Source organism: Alexandromys fortis, unplaced genomic scaffold, assembly GCF_014885135.2.
Source record: "Alexandromys fortis isolate MF-2015 unplaced genomic scaffold, M_Fortis_MF-2015_v1.1 scaffold_90, whole genome shotgun sequence".
In the NCBI taxonomy this organism is placed as follows: domain Eukaryota; kingdom Metazoa; phylum Chordata; class Mammalia; order Rodentia; family Cricetidae; genus Alexandromys; species Alexandromys fortis.
Genome location: NW_026067985.1, coordinates 7,061,048 through 7,083,251, shown reverse-complemented (window position 1 = coordinate 7,083,251; position 22,204 = coordinate 7,061,048). Strand labels below are relative to the sequence as shown.

Here is a 22,204-nt window from a genome sequence, read left to right as displayed (position 1 = left end):
CAGAGCTCTTTGTGGCTGTCAGTCCTGTGGTGTGTCCCTACTCTTTCCTCCCTGTGTCCTCCAGCGCTCTCCCTCTTCTTGCTGTGTAGCCTTGACTGAGGTGGCCTTCAAGGCTGTCCTGCCTCTGCCTCCCTTGTGCTAAGAGCACAGCCGTGCATGCATCCCCACTCCCTGCTGTTTTCTGGTCCATCCAGTTGTTTCATCCTTCAGCTCACTTCACCAGAGGAACTGCTGTGACTCTAGAAACAGCATCAGGCCCCCGGGGATGGATGTCTAAAAGATAATTAACGCCTTTAATCCCAGCACTCGGGAGGCAGAGGCAGGCAGCGGATCTCTGTGAGTTCAAGGCCAGCCTGGTCTACAGAGCTAGTTCCAGGACAGGCCCCAAAGCCACAGAGAAACCCTGTCTCGAAAAACCAAAAAAAAAAAAAAAAAAAAAGACAGTCCTTGCCTCATGGAGCTTGCTACAGGAGCAGATAGAACAGTTACCATGTGATGGGGTAAATACTGCACTAAGGTACAGAACAATGAAGGTGAAGGTGGGGGAAACCCCACCCCAAAGCTGCTATATCCAGCATGGGAAAAGAAATACAATCTCCAGGGAAGAAGGCAAGGCTGAGGTGTAAAAAGAGTGGAAATTCCCCCAGGCAGATGAAGCAGGGGAAAGGGCTCTGGTCTACAGCAGGTGCCAAGGCCTGGAGGCATGAGAGAGCTTGCCTAGTGTGTACAAAGGCCAGAGTCGATCCAGCAACACACAACCAGAGGTGGTAACAGAAGCCTGTAGTCTCAGCCTGCACAGCAGCCTGGGTCCTTCCTAGGCTTTGGCCCTGGCATGGAGAGAAGTGACACTGAGAGGAAGCTCAGCAGCCTTCAAGTTTGCGTGCATTTGTTGCTTGGTTGGTTTTCACAACAGAGATTCTCTGTGTAATAGCCTGGACTGTCTTGGAACTATGCAGACCAGGTTGACCTGGTCAAATATCCACCGGCCTTTGCCTCCCAAGTGCTGGGATCAAAGGTGTGTACCACCATGCCAAGCAAGCTTTTTTTTTTTCTTTTCTACCGAATGCAGCTATTTGTTTGTTTGTTTCTTTAGTTTTTGTTTTGTTTTTTTGAAACAGGGTTCCAATGTGTAGCCTTGGCTGTCCTGGAACTCACATTATAGACTAGGCTCTCCTCGAACTTGCTGAGATCTGTCTGCCTCTGCCTCCCAAATGCTGGGATTAAAGGTTTGTGTCACCACGCCCAGCTAAGTAAATTAATTTTAAAAAAGATTATTTTTGATTATCTGTGTGTGTGTTGTGTGTTGTATGTTTTCACCACAGTGCAGATGCCTGGCAGATCCAATTTTTTTTTTATTTATTATATATACAGTGTTCTGTCTGTATGAGTGCCTACAGACAGAAGAGGGCACCAGATCTCATTATAGATGGTTGTGAGCCACCATGTGGTTGCTGGGAATTGAACTCAGGACCTCTGGAAGAATAGTCAGTGCTCTTAACCTCTGAGCCACCTCTCCAGCCCTAGATCCAATTTTTGATGAAAAAGTACATCATGTCATTTTCAATATTTGCCACTTTAGAATCTTATGTTAGTTGAGTCCATATGTGTCCATATGTGCCAGCCATACCAGATTCTTGGGGAGGCTGAGGCATGAGGATTGCTTGATTCCAGGAATTGGAAACCATCTTGCATAGCAGATAATAAAAGAGAATAAATAAGTAAATAAATAAAGCAGAAATAAAAGAGAAAAAAGAAGAAAAATTGCTTTTTATTTTTTTATTTTTGAGTTCTTTTATTTTTACCTGGGGTGTGTGTGTTTTTGTTTGTTTAGATAGGATCTCATTAGGTAGCCCTGGCTGGCCTGGAACTCACAGAGATCCTTTGCCTCTGTCTCCTCAGTGCTAGGATAAAAGGTGTGCACCAGCAAGCCCCAATAAGTGCCTGATGTCTTATGCTTGATTAAGAAGGCCTCCAAAGTTAGGGAAGCAGGCCTCTTGGCATTCTGGTGAAGGAAGGGGTCCAGAGACAGTTTGCTTCTGAGAGCTTGGACCCAATCAGTGGGTTGATCCCATGATGGATTGATAACGTGATGTCTTTGTGGGAAGTGGCATCTTACCCTGGCCATTTCCCATATTCCCTCTGCTTCTTGCTTGGCTGTGAAGTACATATCTCTTTACTGTCTTGCTTCCTGCCACCATGATGTTCTTTCTGGCCAAGTTCATGGAGCCGTGCAGCCGCGGACTGAGCTCTCTGAAACCGTGTGCCAGAACAAATCGTTCCCTTGTGCTGCTTCTGTCAGGGAGTGGGTCACCGCAACGGAAAAGGTTATTAATGCACAAGTTGCCTAGGCTAGCGTGAACTCACCAGTCCTGCCTCAGCAGCTCCAATGAAGGTTTTAAAATGGGTTAAACTGGGCATGGTGATGCCAGCTTTTAATCCCAGCACTCCAGAGCAGAGGCAGGCAGAGGTCAGCCTGGTCTACAGAGCTAGTTCCAGGACAGCCGGGGCTACACAGAGAAACCCTGTCTCTAAAAAACAAGAAAAAATGAGGTTACAAGGTGATCACATCTGCAGTTCTGATAGATTACTCTGGCTGATGAAGGAGGAAGGTTGGAAGGAGGATTGAGAAGAGGTAGAGGGGCTTTCGAGGTCCCTGAAGAGAAGGTGGGAGGCGGAGGTGCTCTGGAGGAAGAGGCAGCTGAGTTGGGATTGAGGAGAGTCAGGGCTCAATATCCCTTTCTATGGATGTAGATGTTGATGGGTGAAGGTCCCCTTGGTGGAGTCATCGAATCCAGCTGTGTGGGGTTCGAGTGCTTGTTGGGCATCAGCTGAGGCATGTGGTGACACCTCTAGCTCGGGGAACTGGATCAAGCTGCTCTCTACCTTCTTCCCACACAGCCTGTGCCCCCCTGCCATGAGCATAAGGTGGCTTTTTCAGCCGTCTGCTCTCCACTGGGCATGGAGGACCGCTGCCTTGAGAAGTACCCTGGGCAGGCAGCGGGGCGTCCTGCGCTGGACACATTCTGGAGGCCACAGCTACAGAGCAGTCATTTTTGACATGGGCGGAGTTCTCATTCCTTCTCCTGGAACCGTGGCTGCTGGTGAGCTCAGTACTCTCACTTTGGGGGTTGGTGTGGGGAAAGGGGAGGGTGGGGGACAGACAGGCCCTGGATTCCAATTCTAAGCTCCAGTTAATAGCAGTGTTTGATGCAACGGCTTTGAGTCGAAGTTGTCTTGTCATTAAATTGGGGTTACTCCCTTGTGGGCATTTTATTTCAAAATACCACACCCACAGAACCATTTGATGGAGGCATTTTCGTGATGGAGGTTCATGCTTCCCTGATGACCCTGGCTTGTGTTAATGTGACAATAAACTAACCCAGCACAAAGTCCGTAGTTCATAATTTCTAATCCTTAGAGATTAACTAATTTAAGATGAACTGAGTGAAGAAAGAAGCAAATCCAGCCATGCGGTGGTGGTTCATGCCTTTAATCCCAGCATTTGAGAGGCAGAGGCAGGCGGATCTCTGAGTTCGAGTCCAGCCTGGTCTACAGAGCGAGTTCTAGGAAAGTCAGGACTCTCACCTAGGTCATATACCTAGTACCACTAAGGGAGTGTGGCATGTGCCACCATGTTTGTCACTCTGTCTTTCTAATATCCCATATTCTCCAATTGCCTGTTTTTAATATGTTAATAGGTCACAGAGTTCTTTTTCTGTAAGCTCCTAGTGTTTATATGTATATACATGTGTGTATACATATATATATATGTATATATATACGATTTATTTTATTTTATGTTCATTGGCGGTTTTTGCCCACATGTATGCCTTTATGGGATTTGACACCATGGAACAGGAGTTACAGACAGTTGTAAGCTTCCATGTGGGTGCTGGGAATTGAACCCAGGTCCAGTGGAAGAGCAGTCAGTGCTCTTAACAGCTGAGCCCTCGCTCCAGCCCAAGTTCCTGATATTTCTTTCTGAACCTTAGTAAGAGCCTTTTGTTATATTGAGGAGCAGTTTTTAATGTTTTTGAAGAATTATTCATCAATTTTATTTTATATGCATTTGTGTGTGCCTGCCTAAGTTTATATATATACAGGTGTCTATGGAAGCTGAGTTCTCTTCAAGAGCAGTAAACACTCTTAACTACTGAATCATCTCTCTGCCCTCTCATCTTTTGATTTATTTATAATATTTTTTTTGTTTTTTTGAGACAGGGTTTCTCTGTGGCTCCAAATGGAGCCTGTCCTGGCACTAGCTCTGTAGACCAGGCTGGTCTCGAACTCACAGAGATCCGCCTGCCTCTGCCTCCCGAGTGCTGGGATTAAAGGCGTGCGCCACCATTGCCCGCTTATTTATAATATTTTTGAGATTTTTTCTTTCTTTTCTTTTTGAGAAAGGATCCATACTAAAATTTCATTAAAAATACCATTAAAACCATCTGTGTTTTGTTTCCTTTATAGTTGTAGGCTTTCAAGTCTTAGTTAGGAAATTCTTTTCTACTCAGGAGGCAGAGGCAAGTAGATCTCTGTGAGTCTGAGGCCAGCCTGGTCTGCAAAACAAGTTGCAGGTCAGCCAGGGCTACAAAGAGAAACCCTGTCTCAAATAACAAAAACAACACCAGCAAAAGGAAATTCTTTTTTAACCAGGTAGGGTGGTTCACACCTGTAATTCTAACACTTGGTAGAGTGAGACAGGAGGATCACTGAGCGTTCAAAGCTAGCCTGGGCTACACAGTGAGTTGGATGTCAGCCTGGGCTATAGACCCATCTGTACCAACATCATTTATGGACTACTCGGGCTAAAAGAATATGAAAGGAGGGGCTGGAGGGATGGCTCAGAGGTTGGGAGCACTGACTGCTCTTCCAGAGGTCCTGAGTTCAATTCCTAGCGACCACATGGTGGCTCACAGCCATCTATAATGAAATATGGTGCCCTCTTCTGGCATGCAAGCATACATGGAAAGAATATTATAAACATAATAAATAAATAAACCTTTTAAAAAAAGAATATGAAAGGATGTCTGGGGAGAGAGACCAGTAGCCGCTCCTTTCAGAAGCATGAGGCTCTGGGCCATGTCCTTGGAATTCGTATGAAAATGCTGAGTGTGGTGGCCTGTGCTGGTGATACCAGTGCTGGGTAGCTGGAGGCCACAGACCTCAGATGGCCAGCCAGGTTAGCCTGATTAGTGAGCTCCAGTCACAAGGAGATGGATGTCATTCCTGAGGATAACATCGGAGGCTGTCATCCTGTCTTCACACGTGTGTACACACATGCACACACATATAAATAAGGAAAGCAAAGGACACTTGCTGCTGTGCCCTCCATTTTCAATAGGTTTCAGAATTCTGTGAGTAGACACCATTGAGAAAAGTTTCTTGTTTTCCCAGCAAACACTTGTATCTGTGAACATAGCCGTGGGTGCCTGAGGGTGCAGTAGAAAATATGTACACGTACACATGCAGTAGAAAATATGTACACGCACACATGGAATAGAAAATACGTACACGCACACATGCAGTAGAAAATATGTACATGCACACACGCAGTAGAAAAATATGTACATACACACATGCAGTAAAGAATATGTACATGCGCACATGCAGTAGAAAATATGTACATGTGCACATGCAGTAGAAAATATGTACATGCGCACATGCAGTAGAAAATATGTACATGCGCACATGCAGTAGAAAATATGTACATGCACACATGTAGTAGAGAATATGTATATGCACACATGCAGTAGAGCACTCTGTAGACAGACTGCTCTCTACATTTTTTCTTAGTTGGTAGATTATTTTGCCAACTTTTCTTTTTCATGGTGGTAGGATCTAGGCAGGTCTTGTACATACTAAGCACACACTCTACATGGTAACCTCCCTCCAACCCCCTGCCTTTCCGTATGCTTTCATGTCAATAGCCCTAGGTTTACTCCAGGGGTTAACAAGCTTTTCCTTTGAGGACTCTTGTCAGTTAATTTTATGAGCTGTACCATCTCTGCCACAGGTAAGTTTCTAAGCTAGTCACCTGTGCATTGTTGTGAGCACAGGTATGACTGCATTCCAGGAAGACTCAGCAGGTAGGAGGCTAGGGTGCACCCCGTGTAGGATGCTTGCCTTGTGTTCAAGCCAAGTAAAGAAACAAAACCTGAGAATTCAGAGACGGATGTGGTCCCTGAGCCATGACCATAACTGACTTGACAAGCCTTTATCCAAATACATTTACCTTGCAAACTCTTTTCTCTACCTGCGATTCCATATGCTTGTGCATAACCATCATTTGCTTTGTAAATATATCTGGAAGAAAATTCCTGAAGTGAAATTAAAGCACCAAACATACATTGAGGAATTTTGACAGAAACTGCCAAATTGCTTTCCACAGAGGCTGTACTTGTTTACATCCAAGAACTGTACATGAGGGTGCCAGATTCCTGACATGCTTGCCAACTCCGGGACGAACAGAAAGGCTGTGCCCTTCAGAGTGCTTGGAGGCTAAGGGAGCCTTGCCGTAAAGCTTTGCTGTTCCCTGCATGTGTGTGCTGCTGTGACAGTCATTCTGAAGAATGTCGTTCCTTCTCTCCTTATACCTTTCTGTACTGCCACTCTCGAGGCCCAGGCTCCACTTTTTCAGAAATGGAGCTTCCAAACAGAAGCTATGGGCTGGAGAGATGACTGGATGCTAGAGCGTGCCTACCGCTTCTGCAGAGGACTTGAGTTCAGTTCCCAACCCCATGGCTCACAACTGCCTGTCACTCCAGCTACAGATAGGACCTGATGTCCTTTGCTGGCCTCTGCAGGAAGCTCAAGTGAGAGTGGGAATGGGCCGTGAGAAGCGCTGTGCCCCGTCCATGAGTCTCTCCTCTTGATGTCAGAGCGACAGTGCAGCCTTCCCAGGAGCCCCTGCAGCCGCCAGTGATGCCACAGGATCTGGGCAGTCACTCCCGGGATCCTCAGCCATTTGTTGTTGTTCCTTATTTGGTGTGTGTTGTTGTGTCCTACAGAGTGGGAGGTGCAGAACCATATTCCTTCTGGAACTATACTGAAGGCCTTGATCAGAGATGGCGACAGTGGACCCTGGATGAGGTTTATGAGAGGAGAGATGACGACAGAGGGCTTCTTGGAAGAATTTGGGAGATTATGCTCTGAAATCGTGAGTGACACACATTTCTTTCCATTCTCGTGTTTCAGGGGAGGGTTGCTGAGACAAGGTATGTAGCCCACAGCAGTCTTGACCTCAATCTGCAGCCCAAGATGACTTTGAACTGATCCTCCTGCATCCACTTTCTAGGTACTTGGGTCACAGGCATGAGTTTCCATGTTTAACTTTTTATATTGTTCTTTTTGCCTTGAAGGTACTAGCATTCAGCCATAAATTGATTTAAACGAACTAAAATGAAAACCTAGTAGCCAGTCTTTCTATTTTTAAGCTATTGCTTCCATGGTGAGGCATTTCAGCTTTGAGTTTGTGTATGAAAAAATAGCTGTGCTTTTTACTGTAAGATACAGCAGATACTGAAACACCAGCCCTCAGCACAACGACTTTGAGCCAAAAGCTTATTAAATCAATAAACATTGACCATTTCCTCTGCATTGTACACTCTTTTAAGCTTTTCATTTACAGTAACGTCTGTAACCTTCATAGCTCCACTGAAATACAATTTAAAATATAGTGGTAGGTTCCATGGAAGGACAGTGTGCTGGTGAGCACCTGTGAAAGTGTGTCTAATGCTGCTGACTTATATGCTTAAAAATATTTACAGTTGCCGGGCGGTGGTGGCGCACGCCTTTAATCCCAGCACTCGGGAGGCAGAGTTTGAGACCAGCCTGGTCTACAAGAGCTAGTTCCAGGACAGGCTCCAAAACCACAGAGAAACCCTGTCTCGAAAAACAAAACAAAACAAAAATATATTTACAGTTATTAAATTTGAATGAGAAAATAAAAAAAAATATTTACAGTGGGCCAGAAAGAAGGCTCAGCCTGTGAAAGTGCTTGCCACCAAACCTGATGACCTGAGATCACTTGCCAGAATCAAAATGATGGGGGGAGGGACCTGACTCTTGAAAGTTGTGCTCTGACATCCACAAGTGTGAGATGCCACTTGCGCACCCACATATAAATAAATGTACTTTTAAAAAAAGATTTCTTTATTTAGTATGTGTATGTATATGTGTGTATATATATGCCAGTGTTCTGGCATGTAGGGCACCAAATCTCGTTATAGGTGGTTGTGAGCCACCATGTGGTTGCTGGGAATTGAACTCAGGAACTCTGGAAGAGCAGCCAGTGTGAACTTCTGAGCCATCTCTCCAGCCCTCATAAATGTACTTTTAAAAATACTAAAAATAACAGTAAGCCTCAGAATTATGCTAGCAGGCCAAAGGTCAAAGGGTGACAACTGAGTTCCTGCTGGCGAGATGCCATGTTGCTTCAGCTGCAGGTACAAGAAGCACAATTAGGTTTCTAGGAAGAGAAAATGGAGAAACTGCTCATGACTGATTTCTCTTTAGGGTGCTAAGTTCTCATTCACTGGTGATGGTTGCATGACTCTGTGAGGACTAAAACCATCATCTGGGTGTGGTGGCCCATCCCTCTATTCCTAACATGCAGGAGGCTGAGGCAGGAGGACTGAGCAAAACGAAAGAGCTGAGCATGCGTGCACACCTTTAGCCTCAGCTCCAGGGAGGCAAGGGCAGAGGGATCCCTGTGAGCGCCAGGTCAGCCATGGCCTCATAGTGAGACCCTGTCTCAAAAACACAAAAATAAAATGAAGGAGCCCTTGACCTGTGCACCTTAACTTGGCACACTGGCTGTGTTAGTTACATTTCAGTATAGCTATTACAAAATTTACCTGAGCCCACAAGCCTTGGCATTTTCAGATTTTGAAACCTGTTGTTTACAAAACCCACACATACTGGAATTTAAAAACAAAGAAAAATAGAGCTGGAGAGATGGCTCTGCGGGTAAGAGCACCTGCTGCTCTTGCAGAGGACCAGGGTTCAATCCTCAGCACCCACAAGGTCACAACCAATTACAACTCCACTTCTGAGGTTCCAATACCCTCTTCTGGGCCCTGAGGGCTCCAGGCAAGCATATGGTGCAGGTGAAACACCCATACACATATAATAATATACTTAAATAAAATATTTAAAGACCCTAAAATTACTCAGAAACTAAAATGTATAAAGCTGACACAAGGTAGAGCATAAAGTCGTCCAGTGCTGTAGGTTACTAACAGTAGATGACATCTGAATATGCTTTAAAGCTTAATGTTTCTTCTTCCTCCTCCTCCTCCTCCTTCCTCCTCCTCCTTCCTCCTTCCTTTTTTTTTTTTTTTTTTTTTTTTTTGTTTTTTTGAGACAGGGTTTCTCTTAGCTTTGGAGCCTGTCCTGGAACTAGCTCTTGTAGACCAGGCTGGCCTCGAACTCACAGAGATCCGCCTGCCTCTGCCTCCTGAGTGCTGGGATTAAAGGCGTGTGCCACCACTGCTGGCTTTTNCTGTACAGCCCAGGCTGTCCTGGTCTCTGCCTCCCAAGTGCTGTGATTAAAGCTTGCACCACCTCTGCCAGGCTAATGCATCCTCTTTTGCTGATCTGACGTTTGACTGTTAATCCAAGAGTGGAATTGAAGAACTCTTGAGACCAGAGTGGGAACACATCCCTGGCTACTTTAGTTATTCTAACTCTAGCTCCAAGTGCAGGGGCTTGCTTTTCTGTTATTGTTTTTTTTGGCAGGGATTGAGAAGGGGTCTCCCTGCCACCCTGGCTAACATCAAAGCTGAGATACCCCTCCTTAACTCCCCAGGGTTGAATTAAACCCCAGTTTCTTTTTTATATTTATTTATTTATTGTGTATACAACATTTTGTCTGCGTGTATGCCTGCAGACCCGAAGAAGGCACCAGACTTCATTACAGATGGTTGTGAGCCACCATGTGGTTGCTGGGAATTGAACTCAGGACCTTTGGAAGAGCAGGCAATGCTCTTACCACTGAGCCATCTCTCTAGCCCCCTAAACCCCAGTTTCTAGATGAGCTTCTAAAGACTGACATATAGCACAGCCAGTGATATCTACATGTTGCCTGGTTACTAGGGAGGCTGAGGAAGAAAGATACTTGAATCCAGGGAGTTGAGGCTTGTCTGGCCAATATTCTGAGAACTCCTCTGAAAATACAAATGAACCCCCTAAAGCCATAGGCAGCAAGCCTATGCAGTAAGATGCCAGGAATGAATTCTTGCTGGTGAATGCCTGCCAATTCTCCTGTCTCCTCTCCTGTTCACAGGCAAAGACTTCTGTGCCCGTGAACTCATTTTTCTCTCTGCTGACCAGTGAGCAAGTGGCAAAGCAGTTCCCAGTGATGACACAGGCCATCTCTCAGATCAGAGCAGGAGGCCTTCAGACTGCAGTCTTGACCAATAATTTTTATCTCTCCAATGGGAAAAGCTTTTTGCCCCTGGACCGGAAACAGTTTGATGTGGTAAGTAAGGTGATGGATGTGATGGAGACAGTCTGGGTACAGTCTTAAATATTGCCTGCTAGCAGTCTCCTGTAAGTGGGTTTCTACTCACACAGCTGCCCAAGTTAGGTTTACACATAATACGTTAGAAGTGATTTTTATTTTTATTTTTTGCCTTTTTTTTGTTTGATTGCTTTTTGGGTTTTTGTTTGGTTTTTTGTTTGTTTTTGTTTTTTGAGACAGGATTTCTCTGTATAGCATTGGCTGTCCTGGAACTCAACTCACTCACAGAGATTGGCCTGCTTTGTGTGTGCTGCTTTGTGTGTGTGTGTGTGTGTGTGAGTGTGTGTTAATTAGAGAGAGAGAGAGAGAGAGAGAGAGAGAGAGAGAGAGAGAGAGAGAGAGAGAAACAAAAAAGAAACAGGGTCCTGACATAGAGACCAGGCAGCAACTCACACAGATCTTCCTGCCTCTGCCTTCCAAGTGCTGAGACTAAAGGCATTCATAGCAAAACAGGGCTCTTGCAATGCTCACAGGCAAGTACTGATGAGGTGGAGACATCCCACATTGAAACCCTTACCTGCGCTTACATGCCATCGTCCCTCACATGTCATGTGGATTCTGACTCTTTCTCCACCTCCTGTCTGATGCTGACTTCCAGACTGGAGCCATCCCATAATCCCTCACTGTTGTCTGTGAGATGGCTCTGTGGGTAAAGGTGCTTGCCATAGAGCCTGAGGACCTGAGTCCTTCCTGCCTTTCGTACAGCATGATGGGCGTTTATGAGGTTCATGGCTCCTTTCCTTGGGGCTGGCACTGAGTGCGGCCCCTAGGTTGTGTCCCCAGGTTTTCCAGTCCCTCGCTTTAAGAAGGCAACATCATTACATAACAACCCTTCCCTGCTATAGTAAACAACCCTGCGCCAGTGAGCTTGTGGAAGCTGCACCTCTAGGCCGCTCCTCTCTCCCTCAGGTGGTGGAGTCCTGCCTGGAAGGCGTCTGTAAGCCAGACCCCAGGATATACCAGCTGTGCCTGCAGCGGCTGGGCCTGCAGCCCTCAGAGGCCATCTTCCTTGATGACCTGGGACAAAATCTAAAAGCAGCTGCCAGCCTGGGCATTCACACCATTAAGGTAATCCTGATGTGTCTGCTTAGTCAGCACAAGCATGACCCTGTGACCTTTTCCTCTTTGTGCCCGCAGCCTTTCCTGGTGACTCCCTTCAAACAGTGTTCAAGCTCTAACTATGAAGTCTGTAACTAGCTGCTCATGACTGCCGTGTGAGAAGTAGGCAGTGTGAGGAAAGTGTCCTTTGACTGACAGACTGGCTGAGCAGTGCTCCTCTAGATGGAGGGGCCAGGAGCCACAGCCACAAGGGTCACTTTAGGTCACAGCTGTGAAGTATGGAAGCCATGTGCGTGGGGGTTCCCAGCCAGTTTAGTTCGTCTGAGTTATCACTGTTGAACTCACAGGCCACAGAGACAGCCTCCACTCCAGCCCAGCCTTCGGCCCTCTCTACAAGTATGATATGGGCTTTTTTATTTGTCCTTTTGATTTAGATAGTCTTTTTGTATCCCAGACCAGCCTTGAACTCCAGATCCTGCTAGTGTAGCTTTCCAGATTGTAGGGAGTGTCACCATCCTGACCTCTCGAGAACCTGTGGATGGTACTCTCCTGTGATGACAAGGCTCGGCATTAGACGGAAGAGGAAACTCATTGTGCTTCCTCTGAGCTGAGCAAAGGCTCCAGAGGCCATTGTCTGAGAACTGACTTCTGGGCAGTTCCCTCTAAGCCAGTGGTTCTCAACCTGTGGGTCACAACCCCCTTGGAGGGCTCAAATGACCATTCCTGAAGGGTTGCGTATTAGATATTTACATTATGATTCATAACAGTAGCAGAATTACAATTATGAAGCAGCAATGAAAATTTTATGGTTGGGGTCACCACAACATGAGGTATTAAAGGGCCACAGCATTAGGGAGGTTGAGAACCACTGCTCTCTAAGGGGTGGTCCTCTTGGAGACAGGCAGGCTGAGGGCCAAGCTGATTGATGGGCACAAGTTATGATTTTTCCTGAAACCAGGTTGGCCAACCCGAAGCAGCAGTGAAGGAGTTGGAAGCTCTTGTGGGTCTCCCGTTGTCTGGGGGTATTCCCAACACTCGTCCTGTGAGGAAGACCATGGAGATTCCAGTGGATGCCTTGGAGAAGTACCTGAAGGGCTTGCTGGGGACCCATGGTAGGGCAGCTTTCCTGTTAGGGGACTCTCTCCACACAGTGTGATTGTCACTGCCCCACCCTGATGGACTATGCGGTGCTCTTCTGGGTATCCCCTCACCACAGGCCTCCATCTCAGAGTCTGGTGGGTCTGGCTTTGCCTCAGACTAGCCACTGAGGAGGACGGAGCTTGGAGATGCGTTGTGTTCAGTGAGTGAGTCTGACTTTTTAGACAGTAGTCTGTTTTGAGATGGTGACTGTATGTTATATGATTTTAGAGACTGGGAATCTAGCCAGGCAGTGGTGGCGCACGCCTTTAATCCTAGTACTCAGGAAGCAGAGGCAGGTGGCTCTCTGTGAGTTCGAGGCCAGCCTGGTCTACAAGAGACTGGGAATCTAGCTCAGTGGTAGAACACTTGCCTAGCATGGCTGAGGTCCTGGTTTTGTTCCCAGCACCACCAAAAAAGAAAAGGCTGCATTATTTAAAAGGTGGCAAGGTGACTCCTCTTCCCAGCTCCTCTCACTGTCTGTTTTACCCTCTGAAAGAAGGCATCCAGAGCTTTTGAAACTTTCCTGGTGAGTCCTTCCCCCAACTTGGTCCTCTGAAAAGCTCTTATTTATAGCTTCATAGCATGCTGTTTTCTAGCCTGGGTTTCCTGGCAGCACCCCCCCAGAACCGAAGGCCTCGAGACCATGCCAGCCAATGGCCAACTCCCGTGGCTGCTCACTCTCCTGCCAAGCAGAACAAATCTTACTATAAAGTGGAGAGTTTTTGAGGTCTGCCTCTTCCAGGAGCCTGCAAAAGAGCTGGGAAAGTGTGTGTCCTGTAGGCAGCTTTGGCGCCACATGACTCCTGTCAGCTGTTGTCAGTGTCAGACATGGTTTGGAAGAGCATGCATGAGGGACATACAAGAGCACTTTTGATCTCAGGCATAGGACATTCTGTGGGGCCAGATGTGTGGCCATGACAGCTAGGATTGATAAACAGAACCCAAGGGCATGTTTTCACCAGGCAGGAGTTGGCAACAAGCTATACACCCATACGGAGAGAAGAGGTGACCATTGTGTTAAGGAAGTGGCCTTTGCTGTCCTGTAACCGCATGTGGCTCTGAGTGTTTAAGCCTGGGGCTCAGTTGTTGTTTCTGGGAGGGGGAGAGTGGCATCTCTTGCTGGGAACCATACAGGAGGAAATCATACCTCCCAGAGGCACGCTGCATTGGGAGAAGGGATTCCCATCGGTTAGGATCTGGGTTCTGGCTCCCTTCTGAGTGCTCTGTATTGTCAAACCTGTAGGCCCCATGGAGCTCCTGCAGTTTGATCATGGACAGTCAAATCCAACATATTACATCAGGCTGGCTGATCGTCAGCTGGTTCTGAGGAAGAAACCCCCAGGGACCCTCCTTCCCTCTGCCCATGCCATAGAGAGGGAGTTCAAGTAAGTTTCTGGGTGAGGGGAGCAGAAGGTGACTGGCCAGCTGGTGTCCCCAGCACACAAGCTCAGTCCTAAACTGTCAAGTCAGTTTCTGTGGGACTGCTCTGAAGTCTCTCCCTCCTTTAAACATTCCATATTTGTGTGTGTGTGTGGACGTGAGTGTGGGTACCCATGGAGACAAGAGGAGGGTGTTGGGTCTCTTGGAACTGGAGTTACAGGTGGTTGTAAGCTGTTGTGTGGGTGTTGGGAGCTGACTTGATCCTCTGGAAGAACATAGCAGTACATGCTCTTTATTTTATGTGTATGAATGCTTTGCCTGCATGTATGCATGTCTGTGGCGGCTTAGATTAATGAAGACAAATTGTAATAAATATTTGCACAACTTTAATGGAAAAACCAGACTCACAAAACCAAGGTTCCCGCGGAGCACAGGAAATAGGAAGGGAAGGGCAGGCTTCTGTGCAGGCAATTTATCAGTAAACATTCGCCAGAGGCAAGTCCGCCCCCTTAGAGGCTGGCCTAACCCTACACACGTCCATTCACCACATGCCCATGGAAGTCAGAAGGTGGTGGCTCCCCTGGAACTGGAGTTACCGGTGCTTGTGAACTGTTATGTAGGTGCTGTAACTTGAATTCAGGTCCTCTGGGAAAGTAACTAGTGCTCTTAAATACCACACCATCTCTCCAGCCTCACTGTGTATCCCCGACTCCCTGGTTTTATAGACCAGGCTGGCCTTAAACTCATAGAGATCCACCTGCCTTTGCCTCTTATGTACCCAACTGCCCTGAAGCTTTTAAAACTATAATTACCAATTTCCACCAGAGGAGAAACATGTTGCCTCCTTTCATTCTGCCTCTGGTTTAATAAGGAGGTCTCACTGTTGCCTGGACTCGTCTCTAACTCCTGCATTCAAATGATCCTCATGCCTAAGCCTCCCAAGTACCCAATTTTTCTCTTTTTCTTTCTCTCTCTTTTCCCTTTTTGGGAGTCTCATATAGCCTGTGCTGGCATCAGACTTACCCAAAGATGACCCTGAACTCCTGATTCTCTTGCCTATGCCTCGCCAGTGGGATTGAAGGGGTGCTCCATCACTCCCCTCTTTTTACTTTAAATTATTCTTAATTTTTTTTTTTTTTTGGCTTTGGTTTTTTGAGACAGGGTTTTTCTGTAGCTTTGGATTCTGTTCTGGAACTCGCTCTGTCGACCAGACTGGGCTCAAACTCACAGAGATCCACCTGTCTCTGCCTCCTGAGTGCTGGGATTAAAGGAGTGTGCCACCACCGCCCAGCTAATTTTAATTTACTTCAATTAATTATTTGTCTGTGGGGTGTGCATAAGTGTGTACATGTTTGTATATGTACATGTGGAAGCTAGAGGCCAGCCTTGGTGTGGATCCTTACTGTCCATTGATTCTTGACATGATCTCTCACTGGGATCTGGGCTCAGTGACTAGGATTGGCTGACTGGCTGGTAAGCCCCCTGGACCACCCATCTCCCCCTCCCCACTCTGGGATTATCAGCATACACCTTTATGCTGGACTTTATGTGTAGGTGCCAGGATTTGAACTCTGGTGCTTATGATTATGCAGCAGCCATATATCTGACTGAGCTAACTTCCCAGCCCTTTTAAACAGAAGTTTGTTTGTTTGTTTGTTTTTCCTGAGCAGGATTTTTCTGCTGCACAAGTCTAGTGAACTGAGTTCACTCCCTGGAACCCACATAAAGGTGGAAGAAGAGAGCCATCCCCACAGAGCTGTCCTCTGACTTCTACATTTATGCTGTGGCACATGTGCCCCACATCGTGTATACATACATACACAATAATGGAGAAATGGTTTTACATGTTCTTACCATGCACTCTTGTAGCCATGGTCTCTAGGTTGCTCAGGTCAGCTTCCCTAGTAGCCAAGATTACAGACCTGTGCCACCAGGACAGTTTAAACACATAATACAGAATTCTAGCTCCAGATATCCGAAAGAGGAGGGGCAAACCCACTAGAAGCCTAGACTGGAGTCTCTCAAGAAAGACTTCCTCCTCTTTCCCCTGCAGTGCAGAGTGCGTAAGAAAGGGCAAGTTTGGGGCACAAGGAGAATGTGATGTCTTGGCCTCTCTTTCTTTTCCTGACTCCTGACTTTTGATGCTAGGTCACGGGCACACACCTGTGCTTGATGTGGTCTTCCTCCCTTTCTCCTTCCCTCCCTCCTTCCCTTCTTCTTTCCTTCCCTCTCTTCCTTCCGCCACAGTGGGGATGGATCCCTGGGCCTGTGTATGCCTGGCCCTACCACTCCTACCACTGAGATACAGCACCACCTCCACCATACTATTGTAAATTTATTTTTATTGCATGTGTTATGTGTTCTGCATGTGTATGATATGTGCACACATGCATTTGGCGTGCCTGTACATGTTCTTGTATATGGAGGCCCAAAGTCAAAGTCAGGTCTTGTCTCGGTCACTCCCCACCTTTAGTGTATGGGTGTTCTGCCAGCACACGTGTCTATGCACTCCATGCATGTAGTGCCTGCAAGGACGGTGTTGGATCCTCTGGAACTGGAGTTCCAGAAGGTTGTGAGCTGTCACGTGGGTGCTGGGAACCACACCTGAGCTGTCTGTAAGAACAGACAGTGCTCTTAACCACAGAGCCATTTGTTGTTTTTTTGAGACAGGGTCTTGCTATGTATCCCTGGCTTGGAACTCACTGTGTAGACCAGGTTGGCCTCAAACTCAGAGACCTGCCTGTCTCAGCCTCCCAAGTGCTGGGACTATAGGTGTGTACTGCCCTGTGGCTTATCCACCTTTGACATAAAGGTCTCCTAGTAAACCTGAAGTCATGCCTGTCCGTGAGTTCAGCACTCTGCCTGTCTTCACCCCAGGCACACTCCCAGACTGGGGTTATAGGCACGTGCTGCCATGCTCAGGTTTTGACATGGGTGCTGGGATGTTTGTGTGGCAGGCACTTTACCAACTGAACCCACCCCAACAGTGGACTATTTTTTAAATAGGAAAAGCAATTGCTCACAATGATGTCTTTTCATTTGTCCTGGCAGGATAATGAAAGCCCTCAGGAATGCTGGTGTCCCTGTCCCCACTGTCCTTGACCTCTGTGAAGACTCAAGGTAAAGACCTGTGTGTATTTTGCCGTGTGTCCTCAGACTACAAGAGAGAAAATCCCATTTACCGACTCAAGAGCCCATTCCTTAGAGCTGAGAAAATCAACTGTAGCCACCTCCCCCAGAACCTGTCACAGCCACATCCAAAATAGCTTTCTTAAGATTCCAAAAAACATACCCACTTAGCTGGCTGTGGTACAGTGTAATTCTAGCACTAGGGGCCCAGAGGCAGGAGTCTACATTGAGAGATCTTTCTCTTAGTAAACAGTATATACACCACACACACACACACACACACACACACACACACACAGAGTCCACTGAGTTTCATGTTGCTTGCTTTTGTTCTTTTTTGTTGTGGTTTAAAATTGTTTTTTGTTGTTTGTTTGTTGAGACAAGATCTCTATGTAGCTTTGGCTATCCTGGAACTATGTAGACTAGGCTGGCCTTTGCTTCCTGAGTGCTGGGATTAAGGGGGTGTACCACCATGCCCTGCACTTTTCTTTTAAACTGCTGTAGCAATCGCTCTCTCTCTCTCTGTGTCTGTCTGTCTGCCTTTGAGACAATTGTATGTATCCAAGGATGATTTTGAATGGCTGATCTCTGCTTGGACCTCCTGAGTGCTAGGCCTGTTTGCGTGGTGCTGGGACAGACCCAGGCTTTGTACATGCTAAGCAAACATGTTCATTCCTACTAAGCTGATCCCCCAGTTGAGTCTCTCTTCTTAATTTTTGATTAGGAAGGTTTTCAAGCATGTAGAACAATTGAAAGAAAACACAGCCCTGGAAACATCTATTTATACTTCGGATTACGATGTTGTTAATATTTGCCACATGTTCTTTTCATATATATGGAGTAATTTACATGCCTGTTTATTTAGTTTTTGAGACAGGCTCTTACCGTGTAGTCCAGACACACTTCTAATTCACAATTCTTCTGCCTCAGCCCCCACAGTGTTAGGATTACCACAACTGACTCCCAAGAATGTGTATGCATGTTCGTGAACATGAATGCGTATGTATGTGCATGCATGTAGAAGCTACACTTGAGTGTGATTCCTAAAGAGCCATCTTGTTTGTTTGACAAAGGTTCTGTCACTGGGACCTAAAGCCCTCTAGGCTGGCCGGAAAGCCCAGTGATCTGCCTGTCTGCCCCTCCTGAGCTGCGGCTGCTAGTGCATACCACCACCCCTGTTTGGGGTTTTGTTTTGTTTTGTTTTCTGTGAGCTCTGGGGATCAGACTCAGATCCTCATGCTGTGTGCAGCAAGTATTTTACTGACTGAGCCATCTCCCTAGCTCTTCCGGGATGTGTTTGATGGAACTGTAGAGGGGGCTCAGCGGTTAACGGCATTTGCCAGTCTCACAGAATACTCGGGTTCTATTCCTAGCATCCACACAGCAGCTCACAGCTCTAACCCCAGTTCCAGGGGATCCAATGTCCTCTTCTGGCCTCCACGACACGCATGTGCTGCACAGACATACATGCAGGCAAGATACCCACACACGTTAAAAAACAAAAAAGAAGAATATGTTTCAAGTCAGGGTAAGCGCAGAATAATTTTTTTTAATATTTATTTATTTATTATGTATACAATATTCTGTCTGTGTGTGTGCCTGAAGGCCAGAAGAGGGCACCAGACCTCTTTACAGATGGTTGTGAGCCACCATGTGGTTGCTGGGAATTGAACTCAGGACCTTTGGAAGAGCAGGCAACGCTCTTAACCACTGAGCCATCTCTCCAGCCCCTCGCAGAATAATTTTTAGAACCGCTTTTAGAGCAGTAAAGTACTTTCTAGTCATGACCAAAAGATGGCTAATAACAGGGCAGCAAGGGAGCTGGAGAGATGATGACTCAGTGGTTAAGAGCACTGGCTACTCTTCCAGAGGACCCAGGTTCAATTCCCAGCAACCACATAGCAGCTCACAACTGTCTGTAACTCCATTTTCAGAGGATCTGACACTTTCACACAGACATACATACAGACAAAACATGAATGCCCATGCAATAAAAATAAATTTTAAAAAATAACATGATAGCAAATTACCTGAACACCACTGTAGCACAAATAAGAAAAACCCAGAGACAAATATTGGGGTTCATCCTGAAGATCAGAAAAACAAAGCCGCCAAGTCACTCTGTGAAATCTTCAGACTGAAAAAGAGTGAGTTCCTGTCTCGTTCTGCCTTATATTCCTCTCTAATGCTGGAATTAAAGGCGTGCGTCACCACCGCCTGGCCTCTATGGCTAACTAGTGTGGCTGTTTTGCTTTATAATCTCAGGCAAACTCTATTATGAAAATACAGATGAAATATCACTACACACCACAAGGTGGTACATGTGCCTTCAGTGCCTTTAAGTAAGGTGGCAGATGGCATCAGGAACGAGGAGGAATGTCAAATAGCTGCCCCATGTATAAGTAGATCTACACCAGGACCTCTGTGTATTTGTTCTCTTCGTTTTAAAACTGGATGAAAAAGAGAATAGGAACCACGTGTAACTCCAGTCCCAGGGAGTCCAACCACCTCTTCTGGCAGGAGGATCTGGAGTTCAAAGACAACCAATGCTATGAAGTGAGACCCTGTCTCAAAAGATCCAAATGAAAAATGAAAACATTTGTATAGGCTTCTCAGTGAGTCTCCTTGGGATACACAGCTTAGTCAAGGACAGAAGTGGTACTTAAAGCTGGTACTCCTCCTCTTTAACAATTTGGCCTTATACTTACCACATTAAAACCTCTTCAGTGGCACTGGAGAGATGGCTCAGTGGTTAAGAGCACTGACTGTTCTTCCAGAGGACCTGGCCGGGTTCAGTTCCAGGCACCCACATGGCAGCTTACAAATGTCTGTAACCCTCACACAGACATAGATGCAAGCAAAACACCAAAGCACATAAAATATAAATAAATTAAAAATAAATTTGAAAAACTGAATTAAAAAAAAAAACTCTTCGGTGGTTTCTACACATGGGCCAGAGAGAAGCGAGAGGATGCTGGCTGTCTGCACACCCGGGTAGGCATGGTGGGGAGAGGTGATGGGCACTCTCAGTTCTCTGCACCTAGAGGCAAAGGAGCTCTGCCCCCTCCCAAATTCTCCTCACAGAAACTGAGGGGCTCCACGGCTGAGTCACTGAAATGCCCACCTCCGTCTGTGTCCCTGCCAGCATCGTCGGCACCCCCTTCTACTTGATGGAGTACTGCCCAGGCGTCATCTACAAAGACCCCTCCCTGCCAGGCTTGGAGCCCGACCAGCGGCAGGCCATATATGCTGCCATGAATCAAGTCTTGTGCAGAATTCACAGTGTGGACCTGCAGGCCACGGGCCTGGACAGCTTTGGGAAGCAAGGTGCGCAGGGGTGGCCCTTCCTCCACAGGCAGTTCCTCTCACAAAGCGAAGCTCTGCTGTTGGGGGCTCAGTGGTTGGGGTGCTGACACACAGCCCTGCCCACCTCCTAAACCCAGGCTGACCATAACTGGTTCTGCTTACCACTCATTTCATCCTTGGATAAGCCATGTCATGGGCTTAGTTAAGGATTCTGCTCTCCTTGCCACTTTTTGTTACTAAACTGTTTAATCCTTTCTTTCTTTCCAATGCTGATCATAGTAGTTAAGATATACTTCCTCCTTCCAGCTCTTCCTTCTTTTATTACTTTTTTGTTTTGTTTTGTTTTGCGACAGGGTTTGTCTGTAGTTTTGGAGCCTGTCCTGGAACTAGTTCTTGTAGACCAGACTGGCCTCGAACTCTCAGAGGTCCACCTGACTCTGCCTCCTGAGTCCTGGGATTAAAGGTGTGCGCCACCATCGCCTGGCCTTTTCTTACTTTAAAAAAAATATTTTATTTTATTTGAGCCAGGTTGTGGTGTTACAATTCTTTAATTCCAGCGCTTGGGAGGCAGAGGCAGGCTGATCTCTGGATAGCCTAGTCTACAGAGCAAGTTCCAGGACAACCAGGGCTATAGATAAACTCTATCTTGAAAACCAAACAAATAAACAAATAAAATTTTATTTGAGAAGAGTCTAATTGTACCCCCTGGTTGGCCTTGAACTAGAAATGTAGTTAAGGGTGGCTTTGAACTCCTGATTTTCCTGCTTATACTTCCCAAGTACTGGTATCACAGGGTATAGCACCATACTTGGCCCCTTTTGAGGTGTGTAAGGTTGTTGGGTTTTTTTGTTTTTTTGTTTTTCTGGCTTTTTCAAGACAGTGTTTCTCTGTGTAGCCCTGGCTGTCCTAGAACTCACTCTGTAGACCAGGACAGCCTCAAACTCACAGCAATCCTCCTGCCTTAGCCTTCTGAGGATTAAAAGCATTGCTACCACTGCCCAGCCTTGACCTCTTTAAAAAAGGAAGAGAGAGAGAGACAGACTTTTCTTGCTGTGTCTGGAGCCTCACTAAGTTGCCAAGCTGGCCTTGAACTTATCTGAAATATCTTCCCACCTCAATTTTATGTGCTTTAATATTATTTTATTTATTTATTTGACTTTTTGAGACAGGTTTCTCTGCGTAGCCCTGGATATTCACTCTGGAGACCAGGTTAGCCTCAAACTCAGAGATCCATCTGCTTCAGCTTCCTGAGTGCTGGGATTAAAGGTGTGCGCCACCATGCCAGGCTCAACTTTATGTGTTGTATCCTTAGCTTTGGGAAGACCCGGTCATGGTGAGGAAAGTAAGGCCCAGCAGGGTTAGGTAGGGTACCTCTCATCACACAGTTGGATGGCGGCAGAATTAGAGCCCACCCCTGGTAACCTGACTCCAGATCCATGCTCTTAACCTACCACTGTTAAACTTAACCAAGAAGGGATATTCCTGCCTGTTTGAAAGCTCACAAGCCTTCAAAGAGGGTTAGGGGTTAGTGCCTAGACCATGGTGAACCAGCTGAAGCAAAGTGACTTCCACAATGACAGGAGTTTCACGTAGGACTTTCCCCGTCACAGGAACAAGTTCAGACACAGGGCACTGTCACAGAGCTGCTGACGTTTTCATGGCTCTGCT

General features: G+C 46.5%; 1 protein-coding gene across 3 annotated transcripts in view; it reads left to right on the top strand.

Moving 5' to 3' along the window:
- The window catches only part of Acad10 (acyl-CoA dehydrogenase family member 10), a 40,157-nt gene that overhangs the window by 2,234 nt on the left and 15,719 nt on the right, over positions 1 to 22,204 (top strand). For all 3 annotated transcript variants that reach the window (XM_050159114.1, XM_050159112.1, XM_050159113.1), the window contains exons 2-9: positions 2,899 to 3,101; positions 7,008 to 7,156; positions 10,286 to 10,480; positions 11,432 to 11,590; positions 12,540 to 12,693; positions 13,965 to 14,106; positions 17,153 to 17,221; positions 20,376 to 20,557. In XM_050159114.1, coding sequence (XP_050015071.1) covers positions 2,915 to 3,101; positions 7,008 to 7,156; positions 10,286 to 10,480; positions 11,432 to 11,590; positions 12,540 to 12,693; positions 13,965 to 14,106; positions 17,153 to 17,221; positions 20,376 to 20,557 — 1,237 coding nt within the window. In that variant the 5' untranslated portion in view covers positions 2,899 to 2,914. The remainder of the gene's footprint in view (positions 1 to 2,898; positions 3,102 to 7,007; positions 7,157 to 10,285; positions 10,481 to 11,431; positions 11,591 to 12,539; positions 12,694 to 13,964; positions 14,107 to 17,152; positions 17,222 to 20,375; positions 20,558 to 22,204) is intronic.